Source organism: Mesocricetus auratus, unplaced genomic scaffold, assembly GCF_017639785.1.
Source record: "Mesocricetus auratus isolate SY011 unplaced genomic scaffold, BCM_Maur_2.0 Super-Scaffold_100676, whole genome shotgun sequence".
In the NCBI taxonomy this organism is placed as follows: domain Eukaryota; kingdom Metazoa; phylum Chordata; class Mammalia; order Rodentia; family Cricetidae; genus Mesocricetus; species Mesocricetus auratus.
The window spans coordinates 58,153,333-58,172,732 of NW_024429266.1; the positions used below are offsets into that span (position 1 = coordinate 58,153,333).

Below are 19,400 nucleotides of genomic sequence, written 5' to 3' on the forward strand. Positions count from 1 at the left end.
CTCCTTCAGACTGTAAATTCACCTGCCACCCAGAGTGCCGCAGCCTGATCCAGCTGGACTGCAGACAGAAGGAGGGCCCTGCCCTGGATAGACGCTCTCCAGAAAGCACTCTTACCCCGACCTTCAACCAGGTAAGCAGGGGCGCCCACGGGCCAGGCTGGAGAGCAGCCCCTGGGGGTGGCATGATTCCATATATACAGGCTGTTCTCTGTCCAGACGGAGCCTCAGACACACCCTTCCACGGGGGTCTGGGGAAAGAGACTGGGAGAAGTCTGCTCTGCAGCTTTCTCCATGCAGTCTGTTTGGCCCAGGGCTCTGATCCAGGTATGGGTGGGAGCAAGGTGAGTCCATGAGAAGTTTCTAGAAGATCTGAATGGCCCTGATGGGCCTGAAGTCCTACACATCATCTTGCCTTTAAATCGTAGATCATTCCAAAGTCTCAGACCAACCTTCAAAGGTTCTGGGCAAGTGTTCTTTCTCTGCCTGAAGCAACGGGAGCATGGTGTCCTCAGCGGCTCAGGATTCTGAGTTCTGCAAAGCACATGAACGGCAGTGCATCTGGACTGTAATGTTTGGGGTTCGGGGTGCAGACAGAGGACAACGTGTATTGGTTATTGTGTTAAACATTTATGGATTATCTAATATGTACCAAGTGCTGCTAAGGGTGGGCATAATAAATGGTAACATCAAAGCGTCCCCAGAGAGCTTACATTCTGGTTGGGGATTGTAATGGACTGACTAGTGTATTCCAGGACATGTCTGTAGTATCAGTCTGGTGTTTTGGGCACACAGTGTAATTGTTCCTGCTAAGAGAAAAAAAATTAAGGAAGGCTTCCCCAAGGAAGTGACATTTGACATGGGCCTTTTCCTGCAGGTTAAAGAAGTGTGTCCTAGGATATTGCCCATTTATTACTTTAATAAGGTTTTAAGTGTCCAATATACCCCAGGTGCAGGAACATGGGGGACTTAGTGATACAGTTAAGAAAAATGAGCCGGGCGGTGGTGGCACACGCCTTTAATCCCAGCACTCGGGAGGCAGAGGCAGGCGGATCTCTGTGATTCGAGGCTGGGCTGGACCAACAGCCTCAAAAACAATACAGAGAAACCCTGTCTCATAAAAACCAAAAAAAAAAGAAAGAAAGAAAGAAAGAAAGAAAGAAAGAAAGAAAGAAAGAAAGAAAACAAGTGTGATATGTACTTTTACAAGGATAATATCAAACTGGCCCTAAATTGTGCATTGAAAAATTTGACACCCCCTCTTCAGTCTTTGGAATCATGGCTGCTCTAGAGTAACCTACAACCAGGTCTCTGAGCACAGCCTGGCCCACCCATGACTCGGGAAGCCCCGATGAGCGATGTTTCTGTCTTGTGTTTTTCTTTGCTGGCAGTGGAACCTGTAGCCTGCGAGCCCAGTGCTTTGAGTGAGCTCCACCCTAGGCAGCCAGTTAATGAACACACTCTTAAAAGACTGGGGGGTCAGATAGCACACATCCCTGGAAGCATATCTGACCGTCTGTTTTGTCCAGTTTCCCTTTCTCTGTGGGACTGGCTGGCCTCTTCTTGCTCCCAACCCTACCTACACACTCCACCCTGGAGCCCCGTTCCCCACTACTGGATCTGCTTCTTGGGGTCTCTCCATGCCTCCCTCTAGAGCAGCAGGCTGCAGAAGGAAGTGACTTGTCCCCTCCCCCAAGACATCTGGCCGTATCTGGAGTTGGTTTGGGTTGTCGGCTGGGCGGTGCTCCTGGGACCCAGTGCATAGAGGCCAGGGGTTCTGCTAAGGACTCTGCATGTTGCAGTATGACCAACAGCTGCTTCCAAATGTCAGCGGCTCTGAGGTGGCAAAGCCTTTAGGCTGTGGACAGAGGCTCGGAAAGGCACTGGCGTGTTGCACACAGTCTCTTTCTTAGAATGCTGGCACGTCAGACAACAGAGCTCTGCCCTCCTTGCCTCCTCTCAGGAAGAGGCATCCTAGAGCCCTCTGGCTAACTGAATCAGAGCTGTCTGTCACAGAAACAGGCCTGCAACATCACAGAGCTGTAAGAAAGCCGCACAGTGCTAGTGGCCCCAGGCAGCAAACAGCTGGTGTGGGTCCAGGTTGCTGGAGTGTTGCGGCATGTACCTTGGACAGGCTTGACCCTAGTAGCCTTCAGTAGAGTACCCCACCAAAGTGGGGAAAGCCAGGCCCTGATCCGGGTGTCTGCCCGCCCCCCCCCCCCCCCCCACACACATACCAGGAAGCCTGTTCATGCTGGTTTCTGGCTTGGCTTGGATTCTGTTACATTGGAAGACGGTGTGGCTTTCCTTCCTTCACCTGGCTGTTGTTGCCTGGCTGAACTAACCTCTTTCCATCTTCCTGGGGATTTATTGAGGCAGAGATCTGGGCCTGAGGTGAGGGCCCATGTCTATTGTGAGGTCTTACCCTGGTGACACTCTCCTTTTTGCTGTTTAAGGGAAAGAAGAGCATAGATTTTCAAGGGAAGTAGTCTTATATGAATGTTCATGTATCCTCTTTGTATAAGCATTTGTACTGTGTGTGTGTGTGTGTGTGTGTGTGTGGCACTGGGGATCGAACCTGGAGCCTTGTGCTCTCACGTGAGGCATTCACGATCCACCACTGAGCTGCAACCCCCCCAGCCCTTCTTGCATTTTTCAAAATGAGTGAGATCATCCTAAATATAGGATTTGACCTTCACCTTGAAAACAATAATGGCCAATTTCTGGCTGTCTCAGCAGAGCAAGGAAGAAAAGTAGGCAAATGTGGGAGGGGCAGGATGGCTCAGAGCCTGGGCTGCAAACTGGGTCCCGAGGCCATGGAGTCCCTACCCCCCCCCGAGGAAGGCGCTGATAGCTGCTTGCTTTTGCTAGCCAGAAGACCAGTGGTTGCGCCTCCTTCCTCGGCCATCCTGAGGCCTGATGCTTTCCCTCGGGTACCCTCCCTGGGTTCAGACACGCCTCCTGCAGGCCTACCCAGGTCCTGGCTTCAGCTTCAGCCTGTTTGCCAGCGAATGCCGTGGCTGTTAGCCGAGGGGCAGCACAAAAGGCTGGGACAGCTGTGGTTCTTTCCTTTGGGGGCATCCCGAGGTTGTTTATATTTCCGGTGGCTTTAAAAGTGCTCTCACGATGTCACCCCCAGTGGCTCCCCAGTGAAGGAGCCCAGCCCCTCATTCTTCTGTGAAAGCCCAGCTCAAGAGCTGACGCTGCGCTTGGCTACCCTCTGATTTTCATTCTACTGTGCTCTCTGGGACCAGACAGCTCTGGCCCTCCGGCTGCTGACACACTTTTCTTGACTGTGGAATGTGCAGATTATAAGAGAGGAGCCAAAGCAGCCCCCTGTCACTCAAACTCCATTCCCCAGAGCCCGTATTTCCTTCCACCCAATAGACTTCCGAGTCTCCTGCTAAGGCCAGCCCCTCCCGTGGCAGTTCCTGGTGCTCTCTCGGCATGACCACGCTTGGGGTCACCCTAGCCTTATTCCACAGGGCTTCTGATTCAGTTCTCTTTGTATTCAAGCATTCTAAACATTCATTTCTATCATTGCGGGGTGCACACACGCATCACGGACACATATGTGCACACGTGGAACCCAGGGATCAACTTTGGGTGTTGTTTTCAGCTGTCTGTCTGTTTTTTGAGACCGTCTTTCCCTGGAACCTGAAGCTCACCGATTACTCCAGGCTGGCAGTGAGCTCCAAGGTTCCACATCCCTAGTGCTGAGATCACCACGGCACCCAGCTTTACACATGGTTTTGGGGATCAACCCTTTGCAGTGGGTGAAAGTCCGCTCACCCATCTGACAATCAAAACGACGTCCCCATACGGCCAGATGTCCTAAGACAGGGGACAGATGACTTCATTCTGAGACCTGCTGCTCTAGAGGAAGGTATAGAGAGAACCTGAGCAGTGGACCCAAGATGGAAGCCACAACTCAGGTCCCCATGCTCGTGCGGCCATTGCCATTGTTTATGGCATTCATACCAACTGAGCCACCTCTCCACGAGCACATGGATTCATCTTATTGACCCTGAGGTCTCAGTCATTGTGCCTCTGTGTAAGTGACCCTGTCCCATTCACCCATCAGACAAAAGACTTTCAATGCTCCAGAGTGGGTGGACCTGGCCTTTCAAGCCAGAAGGTCTGTTTCCTTCCTACCCACATCCCCACTGACAGATACCCCACCATTGTCAGTCCTCGGTTAAGCTCCACAGCAGCTGAGAACTGACTCCATTTAAGAAGTTCTGGATCTCCTGACTCCTAGCCTTGAACTACCGCCCACAGCACACTGTCTCCGGTCCAGAAAGTACCACTGTCTGTGTTGAACCTAGAACCACCACACGGGGGAGCCAGAGAGGTGAAGAAAAGCGTCTGAAAGAACAAAGGCTAATTTTTGCTTTATTTGGTTTTTGAAGTTATGTTTTAGACTTTTCATATACTATATTTTCATTATATTCTTTGGCCTCCTCCAAGCTTAACAAGTGCATGTACCGCATAAGGCCCTGGCTCCATTACAAAGAATCCGAGTGGATTTGCTCATTTCAGTTCAGAGTTCCACATTCCTGGGGTTTGACACAGCGCTGGTGATGAGCCTAGGGTCTTCAGCATGCTAGACAAGGGCTCTGTCACTGAGCTATATGCCAAGCCCTTGGTTTAATTGTTTGTTTATGAGACAGGGTCTCGATATGGAGTTCCATTAACCAGGAACTCATAAGCCTCCTGCCTCAGCCTCCCCAGTCCTGGAATTACCAGCTGTGGTATCTTACCCAGCTGTATGTCTGTTTTGAAGCTCCATTGTTGGTGTATACAGTTTTAGGATTATATGTCCTTATAATCAGCCCCCTTATCACTGTGAAGTAGCTGTCTATATCCCTGGTAACATTCTATGGGCTGATATTAGCATAGTTACTGACTTTTTTTTGTTTTTTGAGGTGCTGGGAATTGAACTTAGGGCCTCACACATAGCAGGCAAAGTGCTTTACCACTGAGCTAATATTCCCAGCCTTGTACTTTCATTGAATTACTATAAGCTCACTATGTCTTTTCCTTTTCTTTTTAGCTATTTACCTTTTGTGCGTGCGTGCTTGCGTGTGTCTGTGAGGTTTGTGTGTGTGGTACATGAGCTTGAGTGTCTGGGTCCACACTCGTGTGTGGAGGCCAGAGCAGGGTGTTAGGCAGCGCCCTCTATCACTCTCTACCTGGTCGATGAGAGACCTTGTCTGTCTCTGAACCTGGCTGGCCAGGCAGTTCTCGGATACGCCCGTCTCCTCCCTTTAATGTTGGCTTACAGGTATGCACATGCCTGGCTTTCTATGATCCTCCCGGGGAGTCAGCCTCCCTTCCTCGTGCTTCCAGGGCAAGTGTCCTTACCCACCAAGCCCTCTGTTCAACACTTGCATTGTTCAGCAATAGGGACGTGGGCTGAGAAAAGGGATTTGTTGGTTTGTAAGGGTCAGGGCTGTGCCGACACAGGCTTTGATGGTATAGTTTGCTAACATTCCTGGCTTGCATGGTGTGTTCGATGAGTTCGTTCCTTCAGCTCCCATGTCTGAAAAAGTCCTTGTTTCCCCTGTGCTTTTTAGCTCATCCCTGAGTTGGAAGGCTTTCCCTTTTGTTACTTTAGCAGCCCAATGCTCCTGTGTTCTCTTGCGTGGTTTCCAAGTGTGTCCAGGGGCATCTGTATATGACACATCCTCCCCCACGCTGTGCGCAGTTCTCGTTATTGTGCCTGATAATCTGAGTACAGCGATCCTTTTGTCGATGCTTGTTTTTGCTTGTGCTTTCATCCACTTTCTTGGCTGTGTGGACCAATTCTCTCTACCCCACTCTGTCTGCATTTGGCATACCCTGTGCCGTGGCTTCTTTGTTGATTCACTACTACTTCTAGAACCAAAAAGTGCTACCCAATGTGGTGATATATTATTTATGATTATTGAAACTTGCCTGAGGTTTCAGAGAGCAAAGTCAGCCTCAAGCTATAGAGATCAGGCAGTGGTGATACACACTTTTAATCCCAGCAGCTAGGAGGTGGTGGTACACACCTTTAATCCTAGGACTCAGGATTTAAGAGATCTCTGTGAGTCCAAGGCCACCCAGATCTATACAAGATTGATCCATTCATAAAGAGAAACGGCTCACACAAAGATGATCTCAGCAGCTGGGATCACGCGCCTTTAATCCCAGCACTAGAGGGGTATGAAAGATAGGAGCAGGGTCTTCAGTAGTCAGCTCATTCTCCAGCCACAGTGAGGACGGGAAGACATTGAAGACTCAGGATTCTCCAGCCACACTGAGGAGAGGCTTCAGTCTGGGGTTTGGTGGAGCCAGGATCACCTTTCAGTCTGAGGTAGAGTAAGAGCTAGTGACCAACCAGCTGCTTTGCTTTTCTGATCTTCAGCTTGTAGCTTGAACCCCAGTTATCTGTCTCTGGGTCTTTTATTTATTGTGCAACAACTTAATCTGTCAACAATTCACCTGCACCAGAGAACCTCCCTGCATGGGAGCTTCCCAAAGCTGATTTGTCGTGCACAGGGTGAGCTCATTTCTGCTATGGCAGAGCCTGATACCCCCAAAACAGGGAAGTGCCCAGGAGCCTGCCTCGAAAGGACAGAACTCCAGTTCTAGTTCCCTGAAAGCTGGGGAGCCCTGGAGGTGTTCCTCTGTGCTCCTCGCAGCCCAGTGAACAATGGGCTTCTTAGGGGCACAACATTCCTGAAGCTCTGACCTTCCTTTCTATCGGTGGTACCATGAGAGTTGTCATCTCACCGTAGAAGGTCGTCTCACCCCAGATGCTGGAAGATTAGCCTTGTACCTGAGGGGCACCTGAGGGAGAAGGCCACCGAATAGAAATACCTACATTCTTTAGTTTCCCAAAAGGACAACAGAAAGCACAGACCCTAGACCTGACCCCAACCTGATCGAGTTTTGTAGGGTGTCTGCTTCCTGGTGTGGGTAACAGAGTTAATTCAACTCCACTCAGTGTCTATAGGCATCCAGACCCTGTCAGAAATGTTAGCCTGGCAGCCAAGCAAGAGAAGTGTGGTGTGGGCTAGTGTCTCCGAGAAAGTGAATCTCTCATGAGTCTAACCTAAATGGTATACAGATGCTTATCTTGTAAGACAGGAAGTCATCTGTGGAAAAATTGAGCTCTCTGCTTTACACGGCCATGTCTTGCTCAGAAATGCCACCCTAGGGATGGTAGAGACTGACCTTCAGATTCAACCTAAATAAGCCGTCTGGGAAAGGATACTCTGAGGAAGGTGTGGGAGGTGTGGTCATCACTGGGGGACAGGAAGCAGAGGACAGAGGATGTGTGCGCGTACGCACGTGTGTGCATGTGTATGTGAATTACACAGATGTATGCATGCATGTGGTGGCCAGAGGACAACCTCAAGGAGCATCCCTCAAGAGTGCTATCTCCCTTGTTTCTGTGTGTTGGGGTGGTATATGTAGGAGCTTTTGTGGGGAACTCATGCATGCATGTGCATGTGAAGGCCTAGGGTGGGCGTCACATCTCATCCTTGGCCATTTGCTACCCTCATTTCGACAGGAACTCCCACTGATTCAGCTGGACTGACTGACTGACCATCAAGCCCCAGGGATCATCCTGTTTCTGTCTCCCCAGCTCAGGAATCATAGGTGCATGGCATCATCGCTGGCCTCTTATATGGATGTTGGAGATTAAGCGTGGGTCCTTGTGCTTGTGTGCCAAGCCCTTTATTGACTGAGCTATCTCCCCAGCCCCAAGATTTTTAAACAGAGAAAATAACGAAAGTGAAACCACGAGGGGGAAGCAATGGCGTTGGGGAATGCAAACCAAATTTTGCACAGCTGTAATGAGAGCACTTGGTTGTGACTACAAATAACTTGCTGGCCAGGCATGCAATGGAGGGCCTTGAAGGACCTACTCTCGAGTTTTGACTATTATGCCATCAGTGGAGGGAAGATAGTAACGGTAAAGGGGGGTTACCGGGTTTGAAGTCTAAGCCTCAGTTTATGCATCTTTAAGATGGTTTCCTGCAAGGCAGCAAGGATTAAGTGACACCACAAGATGTGTAAGAGCTCAGCAGCTTTGACATGACACATAGCTCATATCGCTCTCCCTAGATGCTACCACAAGAAGCAGGACTCGTCTTTTATGTCCAACCTTTATGTCCAAACTCGATCACCCAGTTATGTAGAAATGGCTGTTAAATGAATGAATGAAAGCACCAGGTGTTGATGTCTGCACGGAAGGTTTTATGATGGAGGGCTTGCTGTGGTTAGAGCTGGGTGTTAGGAGAGTGACTTTGACGATAAGGAGGCAGGGAGTGTGGAGCAGGAAGGGACAGGAACAACGGGAGCTCTCAGAAGGCTGGGTGGTCATTCATGGCCGAAGAACCGAGCAGGTGGAGGGTAGAGCAAGAATGAGCTCGGTTTCAGGCTGGGTAAGAGCGGGGCCACAGTGGTGGCTGGTTCCCTGTCAGCTTGACACAAATCAGAGTCACCGGAGAAGAGGAAACCTCAACTGAGAAAATGCCTCCTTCGGGTTTGCCTACAGGTTAAGCCCGAGGGTCGTTTCCTTCAATAATGACTGCTATGGGAGAGCCCAGCCCACTGTGGGTGGTGCCGCCCCCTGGGCAGGTGGTCCTGGGTTTTATAAAAGGCTGAGCAAAGGGTTGCGGGCAAGCCATTAAGTAGTGTTCCTCCATGATCTATGCTTCAGTTCCTGCTTCTGGGTTCTGTTCTGACTTCTCTCAGCAATGGACTGTAATCTATAAGGCAAAACAAACCCTGTCCTCCCCAAGTTGCTTCTGGCCGTGGTGCTTTATCACAACAGAAGAAAGCCAACTAAGATAAGCGGGCGGGCTGTGTATGCAGAAGGTTGCTGCTTGGGACAAGCAATGTGTCTGTCAAAGGGGATTGAAAACATCGGCATAGATGGGACACTAATGCCTTCCCCAACACACACTGGGAGAGAAGGGACGACTGAAGAAAAACAGTGGAAGGGAAGACAGGAGCCCAGGCAGATGCGGAGAGTGGCTCTAACTTGTCTATGAGGGGGTACAGTTCCAGGCAGTGCCGTAATTATGATAGCAATCATGGGGCTAGCCCACAAGGATACAGAGTGTAGGGTTGGAGGACAGAGTCTGGAGTCAAACCCCACAGGGTTGATTCATCTCCACTATTAACTGGCATGTGTGATGAAATGGCAAGTTATTAAACTGCCTGATTCTCCTCCTCTTCGTAAGACAGATAATGACAGAGTTTCTTCATGTGCTTGTTGGAGGGATGAAGTGAAAAGATGCTCATCGAGTTGTTGCAATATTAGCCAATGTTCATTTCAAAATGTGTATTCGGGGTGGGGTAGCAATCATCCTGGTTTCCCTTAAATAGATCTTCATCCCTGAGACCCCTCAACTGTGCAGAATCTGAGGTCCACAGTTGTTCAAGATGCTTAATCAAGCAGAGTTGGGAATAGGGCAAAAATTCCCTGAGATAGCTCAGAGGTTACTGGCTTCCCTTTCAGAAGATTTCCAGCACCCAAATGGCAGTTCACAGCCATTTCTAATTCCAGTTCCAAAACATCTGAAGCAGTCACCTGACCTCTGCGGGCACCAGGCTCGCAGGTGGTACACAGACACATGCAGGCAAACATGCCAATCCCTGCCTCACAGCATCCCGGCTTTTCTAGAACATGCAGAACCTGTGCGGGATCTGATAAGGGCTCTGGCCTCCTGTCGGGATTCCATGTGAGAAAGGAGAAAAGCTTGAAAGCAAGTCTCTGTCATCTGACACTGAGTCAGGGAAGTGGGCCATTCACCACTCCACCTAGGCTTCCACAACCTGCACAGTGCAGTTAAGGACCTGCACAGCACACGTTGGGTCCAGGCCCTGTTCCTGGCCCCATGGGCAAGACCAGACAGTTCCCATGCTTTGTGGCTTACCCCCTTAGAAGTTTAAAACCTGCCACCCAAGCTCCTCTACGCCCCCTCCCTTCCCAGGGCCAATTGATGTCACCATTTGTTATTCAATGCCATGGTTCCAACTAGATGCTCAAGGCAGCTGGGCTTCCTCCTTTTGAGACGCTAGGCGTCAGTCAGGACTTTTGCCTGCAGAGGCTGCCCAGTTGCTCTGTTGGGTATGATCTTGCAGATTTCTTTGTATCCCCCTGGACTCTGCCTGCCGTCTCTGCTTTGCTAATCCTTACCCCTGGCTTCTTTCTGACTGCTGGCTTCATTCCAAGCCTAGAACCACTCGTAGGTAGGGGTATATGTGAAAGATGATAGTGTGACCAGGAGTCAGGAGGCTGTGAAAGCAATGAGCTGTGATGGAACAAGTTACTTCCATCCTTTTTTTTATTCTTCCCCTGTAAAGTAGGCACAATACCTGCTCCCAAGATCATAGGATGGCCTAAGTGAAGTATGGATATCAAAGGTGCTCTGCAAAGCCCTATTCAGCATCCGTTTCCACGGTGTTTGGAATACCATGGAGCAATACTCCAAGCACACAGCGTCCCTGAGGGAGCCTTCTTCCTCATCTCTGGCATCCCATGTGCTGTGCACAAGAAGGAACTTATGCTCCTTCCTGGGAGGCTCGATCCTGGTGTTGGAAAAGTTATTAGCTATGCTTGAGATCATGCATTTTGAATGCTGTACCGTCATGGTGGCATTGCTGAGCACTGTGGGTGACCCCAAGGAATAGCATGGTCACAGGGGCCTGTGTTTCCTGAGTGTTGGACTGCTCCAATGAACCTGGAGGTTGACTTTATTAAAAACCACAAGGTTTTCTAGCTGGACAAAGAAGGTGGCATGCTCTGATGGCCTGTGGGTTACCAAGAGGCTGCTCTGAGCGTTTGTGTCACCAACATCAGACATGGAAGCTGATACCAGCCTCCTCGGCTTGAACGACTGTCTTGAGAAAACCTTCCTGATTGCTGTGGGCAGAGCCAAGCCCAACCTTCAGTTGCACCCTGGAGAGATCCCTACAACTCCTAGCAAAGTCTCCCCACCCCAATCCCTAGCCTGCTGTCTGCCTTTACTTATCTTCCTTCTAGGAAGGGGGAGCTAGTAGTATTGAAGGTTCTGGGTTGAGGGCACCAGCTGTTATCTACGGGTTTCTCTTTGGGAGGATGGAATGCAGCTAGGCTGTGGCTTTAAAGCCCCCAGACACAGGCAGATTTGGCAAAGGAGAGGGAAGAAGGTTCCTCACAAAGTACCCACCGCTTAAAATGGAGTCTGCAGCTCCATCACTGAGGTGGGGGCCTCTAACCCTTTGCCAGCCTGAGCTCGCCGAGCACTGGACTGTCGCAAACTGTGAGAACAGCCACAGAGACTTGGGTCCCAGCCTCCTCAGCCCCTCTCCAGGCCACCCCTGGGGTCCACAACCATCAGACTCTGTAAACTCGGTTGAGGCTTTTCAAAGTATCAGCATCTGAGGACTGTGCATTCATTTCCGGGGGCTCCAGCTTTGTCTGCATTTAAAGATGGCAGAACGCCCACCAAACAAGCTCATGGTAGCTAATGGATGGTATGTCACAGTGACTCGGAGCAAAGACCCTAGGGTCACAGATCTATTCGCATGACCCTAAGCCTTGGCTTCCTCGACCATGAAATGGAATTACTGGTCCCTATTTAATGGCCTACTGGCTGCCATCACCCAGCACATGCAGTTGTTGCTCAAACAACAGTAGCCCAAACTGCTGTCAGAGCAGCGAGGTCTGCAAGTGGCAGAGGGGTTCATCCTCTGATGACTTGCAAGGATCCAGTCCCAGATAAGAATAGTGTTCCTTCTAGCCCGCCGAGTCATGGGAGAACTAAGTATAGGAATGACCAGATTTGGCAAGGAGCCTCCTTCACCAGACTGTCAGTCTGCTGGCTCTTTGAAGGTGAAGTTCTAAAGATGGAAGGGTGGGTCTGCTCCACCCTGCATCACCTCGCTTGGGACTTGCAAGTGCTTATTAGACCCCTTTTCAAGTGAAAATGTTGCTTCTTCTCCAGGCAGGCCAGTGCTTCTCTAACCACTGACTGACCTAGCTCCTGGGAAGGGGGAAGAAGGGCGGGGTGGAGAGATGGAGCAGATAGGAGAGTAGTCAGGTCGTGGAGGGGTGCACCTTTACTTCAAAGCTGTCACCGTAGCAAGTGAGAACGGCGGCTTCCAGAAGGAGGTGGGAAAGGCAGAGGGAATTGTCTCCCTCTGGTCCATCCTGGCTGGTCCCTATCCCCCCACCCCCACCCCTGCATTTCCCACCAGGGGTCCCTGGCACTCAGCTGGGGGTGGGTTGGGGTGGGGTGAATGACAACCAGCAGGGTTTTGGGGAACCTTGCAAGAGGAAGTGGCTTTAGCACTGCAGAGAGCAGTACAGGAAAGGCTCTGGGAGAGGGAGGTGTGGGGAGGCTCGTCAGCACACAGGGGGCGGGGAGCCAGCGGGCGGGCACAGCGCTCAGGACCACAGATGCGGCAGCGGGAGAGAGAGGCGCACGGAACCCGAGCACCAGGCTGTGCCAGCTCCCAGAGCCCCAACGAAGGAAACCCAGGCTGCCCGGCCTGGCCCTCCTGGTAACGGTTGCCTATTAGCACCAGCACCAGAGCACAGAACCTGAGGGGCCCCTCCCACAGACCGATGAGCTCTCAGACGCGGGCGGGGCCCAATGACCGTGGACAGCAGCATGAGCAGTGGGTACTGCAGCCTGGACGAGGAACTGGAAGATTGCTTCTTTACTGCTAAGACCACCTTTTTCAGGAATGTTCAGAGCAAACAGCCTTCAAAGGTAAACCTGATGATTGCAAGCGCCTTCAAGGGAGGAAATAAGTTCCATGGTCTACACAGGAAACCAGCATCCTCTCTCCTCCAGGCAGAGCCATGTGCTAGCAGAGTGGCTTCGGGGGCCTGCACTATTCTGGTTAGCCCTCCTCTCAGGATTTCCTACCCAGGGGCCTTTCAGAATGGCTCCCTAGGATTTGGGGACCTCGCTGGTTCCTGGATGGCTGCATGCTCACCGGTGTCTGAATGGTTAACAGCACCTTCTCTATCTGGTTTCCCTCCTAATTTGAGCTTCCAGCTTGTCTGTGAGCCCAGGCCCTCGGCAGATAAATACAAGTTGAGACTTCCGTGGTGTGTGTGGCTAGAAACCATTTTAAAACCTAGTCTAGCAACTTTGCAGAAGTCCAGAATGCTTTTAGAAAACAGACTAGGCTGCCGTCATCGTACAGTTTTAGCTCCTGAGTAGGCTTGGGTAATCTAAAGGGGCTGTATGTTTTTTAAACATGCTGGCCTTTGGATACCCTGCAAGCTGATCCTCTGGCTATACTCTCCTGGGTGCCACAGAGCCACACTACCGGCCACATGTGTTGGCAGGGGCAAAGTGTGAAATGTGTTGGGCTACTTAGGTAACCAGTTCCCCGGGACAGCAGAGAGGCTACCTCCCAGGTTGGATATTGAAGACGGATGTGAAGGGTTAAGTTTCACAGGTGTGTGGCAAGGTCATCATTAATCCAGTGGTCCTTCACCAATTAGAGTTACCCCCAAATCTTCCCTAAACCCAACCTGGTGCCTCCTCCGTGAATAGTTCATCTTGCTGGCAGGCCCTGAGTTCTAACTTGAGGCAGTGCACTGAGCCATTCCTTGATGAGATGACACCCCAGAACCCAAAGATGGCTTGTGATTTTATGTCAAAGAAAGCAACTAAAACAGATCCATGGGACCAAGTACCTGATTTGGGGGGTGGGAGACAGTAGTTCCTTCTGTGGCTAGGTAGGCCTCAAGCAGAAAAACATCATTGCAGAGGGGAAGTGTCCCACCCTCTCTTGGGGTTCCTGCTTCATTGCGATCCCCTCCCCCAGTCTGGAGCAGTGGCTCACAACTGTGACTACAAGCAGAATTGTGAGAATTGTAGAAAATACTGACAGGGCCTGGGAACCATGAAAAGCTTCCTAGGTCGTTCTGATATGCAACTGATCGTTTATTGCTTTAACAAGTTTTGTTGCTTCCTGGGAAGAAAACGGTTCCTGTTTTTAAAACAGAGTTGAGCTGTTGCCTGGCTTCTCACTACCAGGCTGGTCCCAGAGGGTGAAAGTTTTGCATAACTGGGGTGAGGAAGGGGCATGGCAAAAGCGTCTTTCCACTTGGCCATCGAAAAAGGCAGTTGTCTCTGGTATTCTTGGGGAGAAAAGGAAATATCCTTACAAGAAAATAGCTGGGATGGGACTAAGAAGGAGGGGAATGGCTCTCTTTCTCCATTCTCCCATCTCTCCCTGTGGAGATGGCTCGCTCCGAGCTCAGACATCTTCTCTCTCCATCCCCCCCCCCCCCCCCGCTACTTCCCAGCATTGCTCCAGAAGTGGCTGTCCTTCACTTTGTATCTTGAGTCCATTGCCTCTTGGGTCCTTTGTGTATTTCTCTAGCCTTTTGCTAGTGTCTGTACTCGCAATAAAGACAGGCTCCCCCTCTAAGAAACTCATTTTCTGGAAAACAAGATGCCAGACAGGACAAATAAGGGGTAAGTACTCCAGGGAAGGAAGGGGAGGTGTCCTGACCCAGCTTAGCCTTGAACATTCAGGACTGTAGTCAGGGACAGAGAGCTTTCCTCAGCGTAGGCTAGCCTTTGGCACCCAGATCACCCAGGGCTGGGGTGGAGCAGGGTGCCCTGGCTCTAACGTAGCCCCACTGGCTCTGCAGAGGTGTGTGGGGTGCACTTCCAGCTCAGGGTGTGCCCTCTTAATGGTTACGATCTTTTTCTTGTTGCTGGTGTTTTATCCTGTTCTATTTGTTGTTGTTGTTAGTAAATTTCCCAGCTCCACCTTCTCTCTTGGAGTCACTCTGGAAAAAAATTTCGAGGTAAACTGCCATATCTTGACCCCATTGTGACCCCTAAGCAAATCTTTCTGTCCTGCTCAAAGAGAAATTACATTTGAGCTCGTAGGAGAAATTTTTTCTTGTCTCAAAGAGAAGGAGTGTGCGTGTGTTTCCTTGTCACTCAGAGACTTAGGTCCCCTTGGGAAAGGCCAAGATTCTTCTATAAATAGTCCTGTCAGAACAACCTGTGTCAGCCGCTCAGGGTGCCTGGTATTGTCCCCTGGGACTTGTCCCCAGCTAATCTCAAAGCAGTCCCTCAGGCCTCCCTCCAGCCCCCTTTGATGGGAGACATGAGGGAGCTTCCCCTCTTTACACAGAGAAGGCCTGGAGATAGCAAGGAACGGGCCAGCCCCGGGGCCCACCTGCTCTTTCCTCTGCAGAGATGGCAGCTTCCTGGGGCAATGTGTTATATTTGAATCAGGCTGGGGACCTTTTGAGTCTTGCTAGTCAGTTTCAGAATGCTGAACTGGTACTCTCTGGATAGCTCCCCCTTGACTGTGCACAGTTTGTTTTCTGGGTCATGTGTATCAAATGGGGCTTCTGATGATCTGATGGAAACCCAGCCTGTCTGCAATGTCTGCACACGTTACCCCAGCTAAGATGGTGGAATATCTGCGCATTAACAGATCTAAGGCCCCAGGACTCTGGGACCCCAGCAGGGCATCAAGGTGGGTGCTCTGGGTGGACACAGAGCCTCTTCTTGAACAGTGCCAGATGGGGAGGATGAGGTGAGAGCCGCAGGAAGTCTTCACCAGGCCTTACACCTGTGGCTGGTAAGGTGGATCTTGGACTAATGACCTCAGCCTCCATTTCAAGTCCTCTTCCTGCTCAGTGGCTGACCAGGCCACAGGCTTTGTCTTCTCTGGAAGGACCTAGACAGTCATAAGCTGGATAAGGCATTATAGGCCCTTGTCATTACCTCCGAGGCACCCAGCCGGGGGACCTTAACTCTATGTACAGTGGTAGGTCACTGTAACGTATTGGTTGTTTAACACCGTTTTCAGTGTTTATCCTAAAATGGAAAGACTTTACTAGCTGAAGACCTCCCCTGGTGTTTTCTCTGTGAGTGTAGAGAGCAAGGCTGACTCTATGTGTGAATACGATTATATTTGAGCACACTCTGCTCCCCAACACTGGGCTTTCTTTGGACTGCCTTGAAACCCTTGGATCCTTTTTATTAAGGAAAACACCAGAAGGAAACAGGTTGCAGGGTACTATACAACTCCTGGTTTTATCCCTTCTTTCTTCCATTGCTCCTTGCCTATGACATGGCCTGTGGTGCCCTGGGAATAGCAGGTGGCCCAGAGACCAGTCAGAGAAATGCGCATCTCCCTGCCATGAGCAGCACACACAAGCCTCAGGCACAGTTTCTGCCCCTGACCACCTTGGCATTTGAGAAAACACTAAAAATAAGCTAGCTCCAAACTTGGAGCAATAAAAACAAGATAGGACTCTCAGACGGACCTCTCCCAGAGCTCACACTGCCTAGGACTAACCACAAGTGATCCTTGGTCCTGGTATTTAGGGATGTGGTCTCTGTTCCATCCCTTCAATTTGTTGGCTTTGACCTGTGCCAGCTGTGCTTTTCCCTGAGAAGATGCCAGTCCTGTGAGAGCAGGAATTGTACCCTTCAGGCCACGGCAGCAGCGTGGACTTGGTTACGAAGGTACACTACCTGTTAGCTGTCACCTTTAGTTGCTACATCTTTCATCTTGTGCAATCAGGATGGATTAGGTCTTGTGACAAACTACCCCTGGTTTTTCGTCACTGAGTATAAATAAGTTTATTTCCCTCTACAGAGAATTAAACTGGTAGCAGTCAGGGAACTAGGAGCTCAGGATAACAATGGGAGGCTTTTGTGAACCAGGGATGACAGTGTTTTATTTTTTAAAAAAATAATTTAATACATGAGTACTGTATTTATATAATTTTCATCCCTCCCCATCCCTACTCCAACCCCTCCTGTGATCCCCGTCCCCTCTCAAATTCATGACATCATCTTTGTTGTCACACACACACACATACATACATACATACATACATACATACATACACACACACACACATATGTATGTATGAAACACAGCCTGCTGAGTTAATTTGTGTTCATATGTGTATTTGTTTAGGACTGACCACTTGGGATTGAATAGCCTATGGGGCACTTGTCTGAAGAGGACAGTTTTTCTTTCTCTTAACAACCATTAATTGACTTCTTGCAGGGATGGAGCCTTGTAAGATTTCCCCCATCCCCTTGGCATATCAGTTGGTGTTATAATTGTACAGGTCTTGTTTAGGCAAAACATAATTTTGAGACTTCATGAATGCAACTTCCATGTCACATATACAAGACAATCTCACAGCAAAGGCCTTGGTCTTCTGTTCTTACAGTCTTTCTACCCCTTCTTATGACACTCTCCATCCCTGTTCACAGACATCCTGTCCCTGTCACAGGCTCCTCCTTACTCTCATCACAGCGTACTGTGCTTATTTCAAGACTATGGGGACCTTGTGGCAGTTCTTTGAGACCTTTCTTAGCATCTGAGGTGACAGGATGGTGGGCAGAACAGTCAACTGAGTCCTGCTTCTCACTCCCGGTCACTGACTGAGGCAGCAGCCAAGTCACTCAGCCTCAGGCACAAGCCCTACATCTGTCTAGTCCTTCCCAGCATGCACATCTGTGATGTAAATCAGCCTTCCTTTTGTTTCTGGGAAAGCCTCACCTCTGTTTGTATGGGAATAGCCCCTTCTTACCTCCTGGGCCTGAGAGGGAACCTAGATAGTGAGCCCCCAAGTGTTTCAGTGGTAAGGATTCTGCTAAGGAGAGAGAGGACCTGGATGCTGGGGCGGGGTCCTTTCTTCCAGGACCGCCTTAGCCATCCTGTCTACTCCCGGGCCACTCTTGCTCTGTGTGCGGGCACTTCTCTCCTGGATCTCTCTCTCTGTAAGGTTAGGCTGCTTGTGTTGATTGAGGTGGATGTTTACCAGTTTCTGTTTGTAGAAGTGTAACATCTACCTCCCCATACAGTTTAGGAAGAAAGACTCTGAGCCCTTGTTTCTTCCTGTCAGGTAAAGGGGAGACACTTTTCAGGCCGAGCCAGGGAGGCTACATTCTCCCCTCTTCTCTCAACTTTCCAGGTAACCCAGATCTGTATACGATGTGGCACTGGGAGCCTCCTGTGTGGAAAACCCAAACCTGCCTTCATCTGGGGTCTTGTTTCCTCTTCCTCATGGCTCCGGTTACCCTTATGAGAGCCTGGGGACCTAGTCTGACAGCCCTCAGCCCACAGGCTGAAGAAAGAAGCGGGCAGCCAAGTGCCGTGTGTCCCCGCAGCTGTTCAAGGCCCACGCTGTTCCTCTCCTAGCAAGTGTGAGCATGCTGGGTTGGGACTGGCTTGCCGCTGGAGTCCCTTTGCCTCTGGCCACCTTGGAATATCTGATCTATGTCCTGTTGAGAGCCACAACCCAAGCAGAAGCCTGGTCAAAGGAAAGGAGGCGAATCTGGAGGGCTCAGCATGGGGCTGAGCTATGGGGCTCTGCTTGCTTAGGAGCTAGATTGAAGTATAGAATGAAGAGAAGCTCACAACTTTATGAAAACAATGTAAACCCAGTTAATAGCCTCCAGACTTCCGTGCTCTTGGAATAGTTTTTACTTTCCATTATTTATTTTGCAGTGTGGAGCAAACCTAGGGCGTGTAAGTACTAGGCAGACCCTCTACCAGAACTGACACTTGTGGTTTGATGGTGAAACACACATAAAATTTACCATTTCATCCATTACTAAATGTGCATATAGTTCTGGAGCACAGCATAAGAGATTCACACTGTTGTCCAATTTTCACAGCATTCATTTCTAGAACTTTAGGGGGCTGAACCTAGGACCTTGTGCATGATAAGCAGGTGCCTTACTGCTGGGTCTCCGGCCCCAATCTCCAGAATTTTTTCATTTTCCCAACGGGAACTCCTTACTCTGTAATTACTCTGGGAACTGAGGAGGAGTGACTCTACTCTCTCTTCTTGGGCCCAGCTTATCCCACTAAGCATATATTAACATATATTGCACTGTAGGTATGGTCCACATTTTACACATTTACTCTCCTATCAGCAGACCCTTAGGTTGCTTTTTCCTGTGTGTGGCACTGCTTTCATATGCCAAGTCCCAGTCAAGTCAAGGTCAATGTTTGGACAAATCACCATACTGTCTCCACGGTTCTTTCACCAACTTACATTTACCGTTGAGGTGACTGATCTTGGTTAACCTGGCACGCCTGGAACCCTCACTCAGTTAAGGCTTTGCCTCCATCAGATTGGCCTGTAGACATGGCTGTGGGGCATTTTCTTGATGGCTAATTAATGTTGCCCCCGGAGCAGTGCCATCTCTAGACAGGTGGGTCTGGGCTGATTAAAAAGGCAAACACTAGTCTAGAAGCAAGCCATTGAGCAGTGCCCCTGCCTTGGTTCCCTCAATGATCAATTGTTGCCTGTAAGTCAAAATAAACTCCTTCCTCCCCAGTTGGTTTGGTCAGTGTTTTATCACAGCAACAGACAATAAACTAGGCCAGCTATTTAATACTGG

At 50.0% G+C, this 19,400-nt stretch overlaps 1 protein-coding gene across 2 annotated transcripts in view; it reads left to right on the top strand.

Annotated features, from left to right (window-relative positions):
• The window catches only part of Rassf5 (Ras association domain family member 5), a 61,118-nt gene that overhangs the window by 28,141 nt on the left and 13,577 nt on the right, over positions 1–19,400 (top strand). Inside the window, exon 2 of one of the 2 annotated variants that reach the window (XM_005079853.4) lies at positions 10–131. In XM_005079853.4, the coding sequence (XP_005079910.1) occupies positions 10–131 (122 nt within the window). Of the gene's footprint in view, positions 1–9; positions 132–12,417; positions 12,744–19,400 lie in introns of those variants that run through there. The other variant, XM_005079854.4, reaches the window with a different exon arrangement.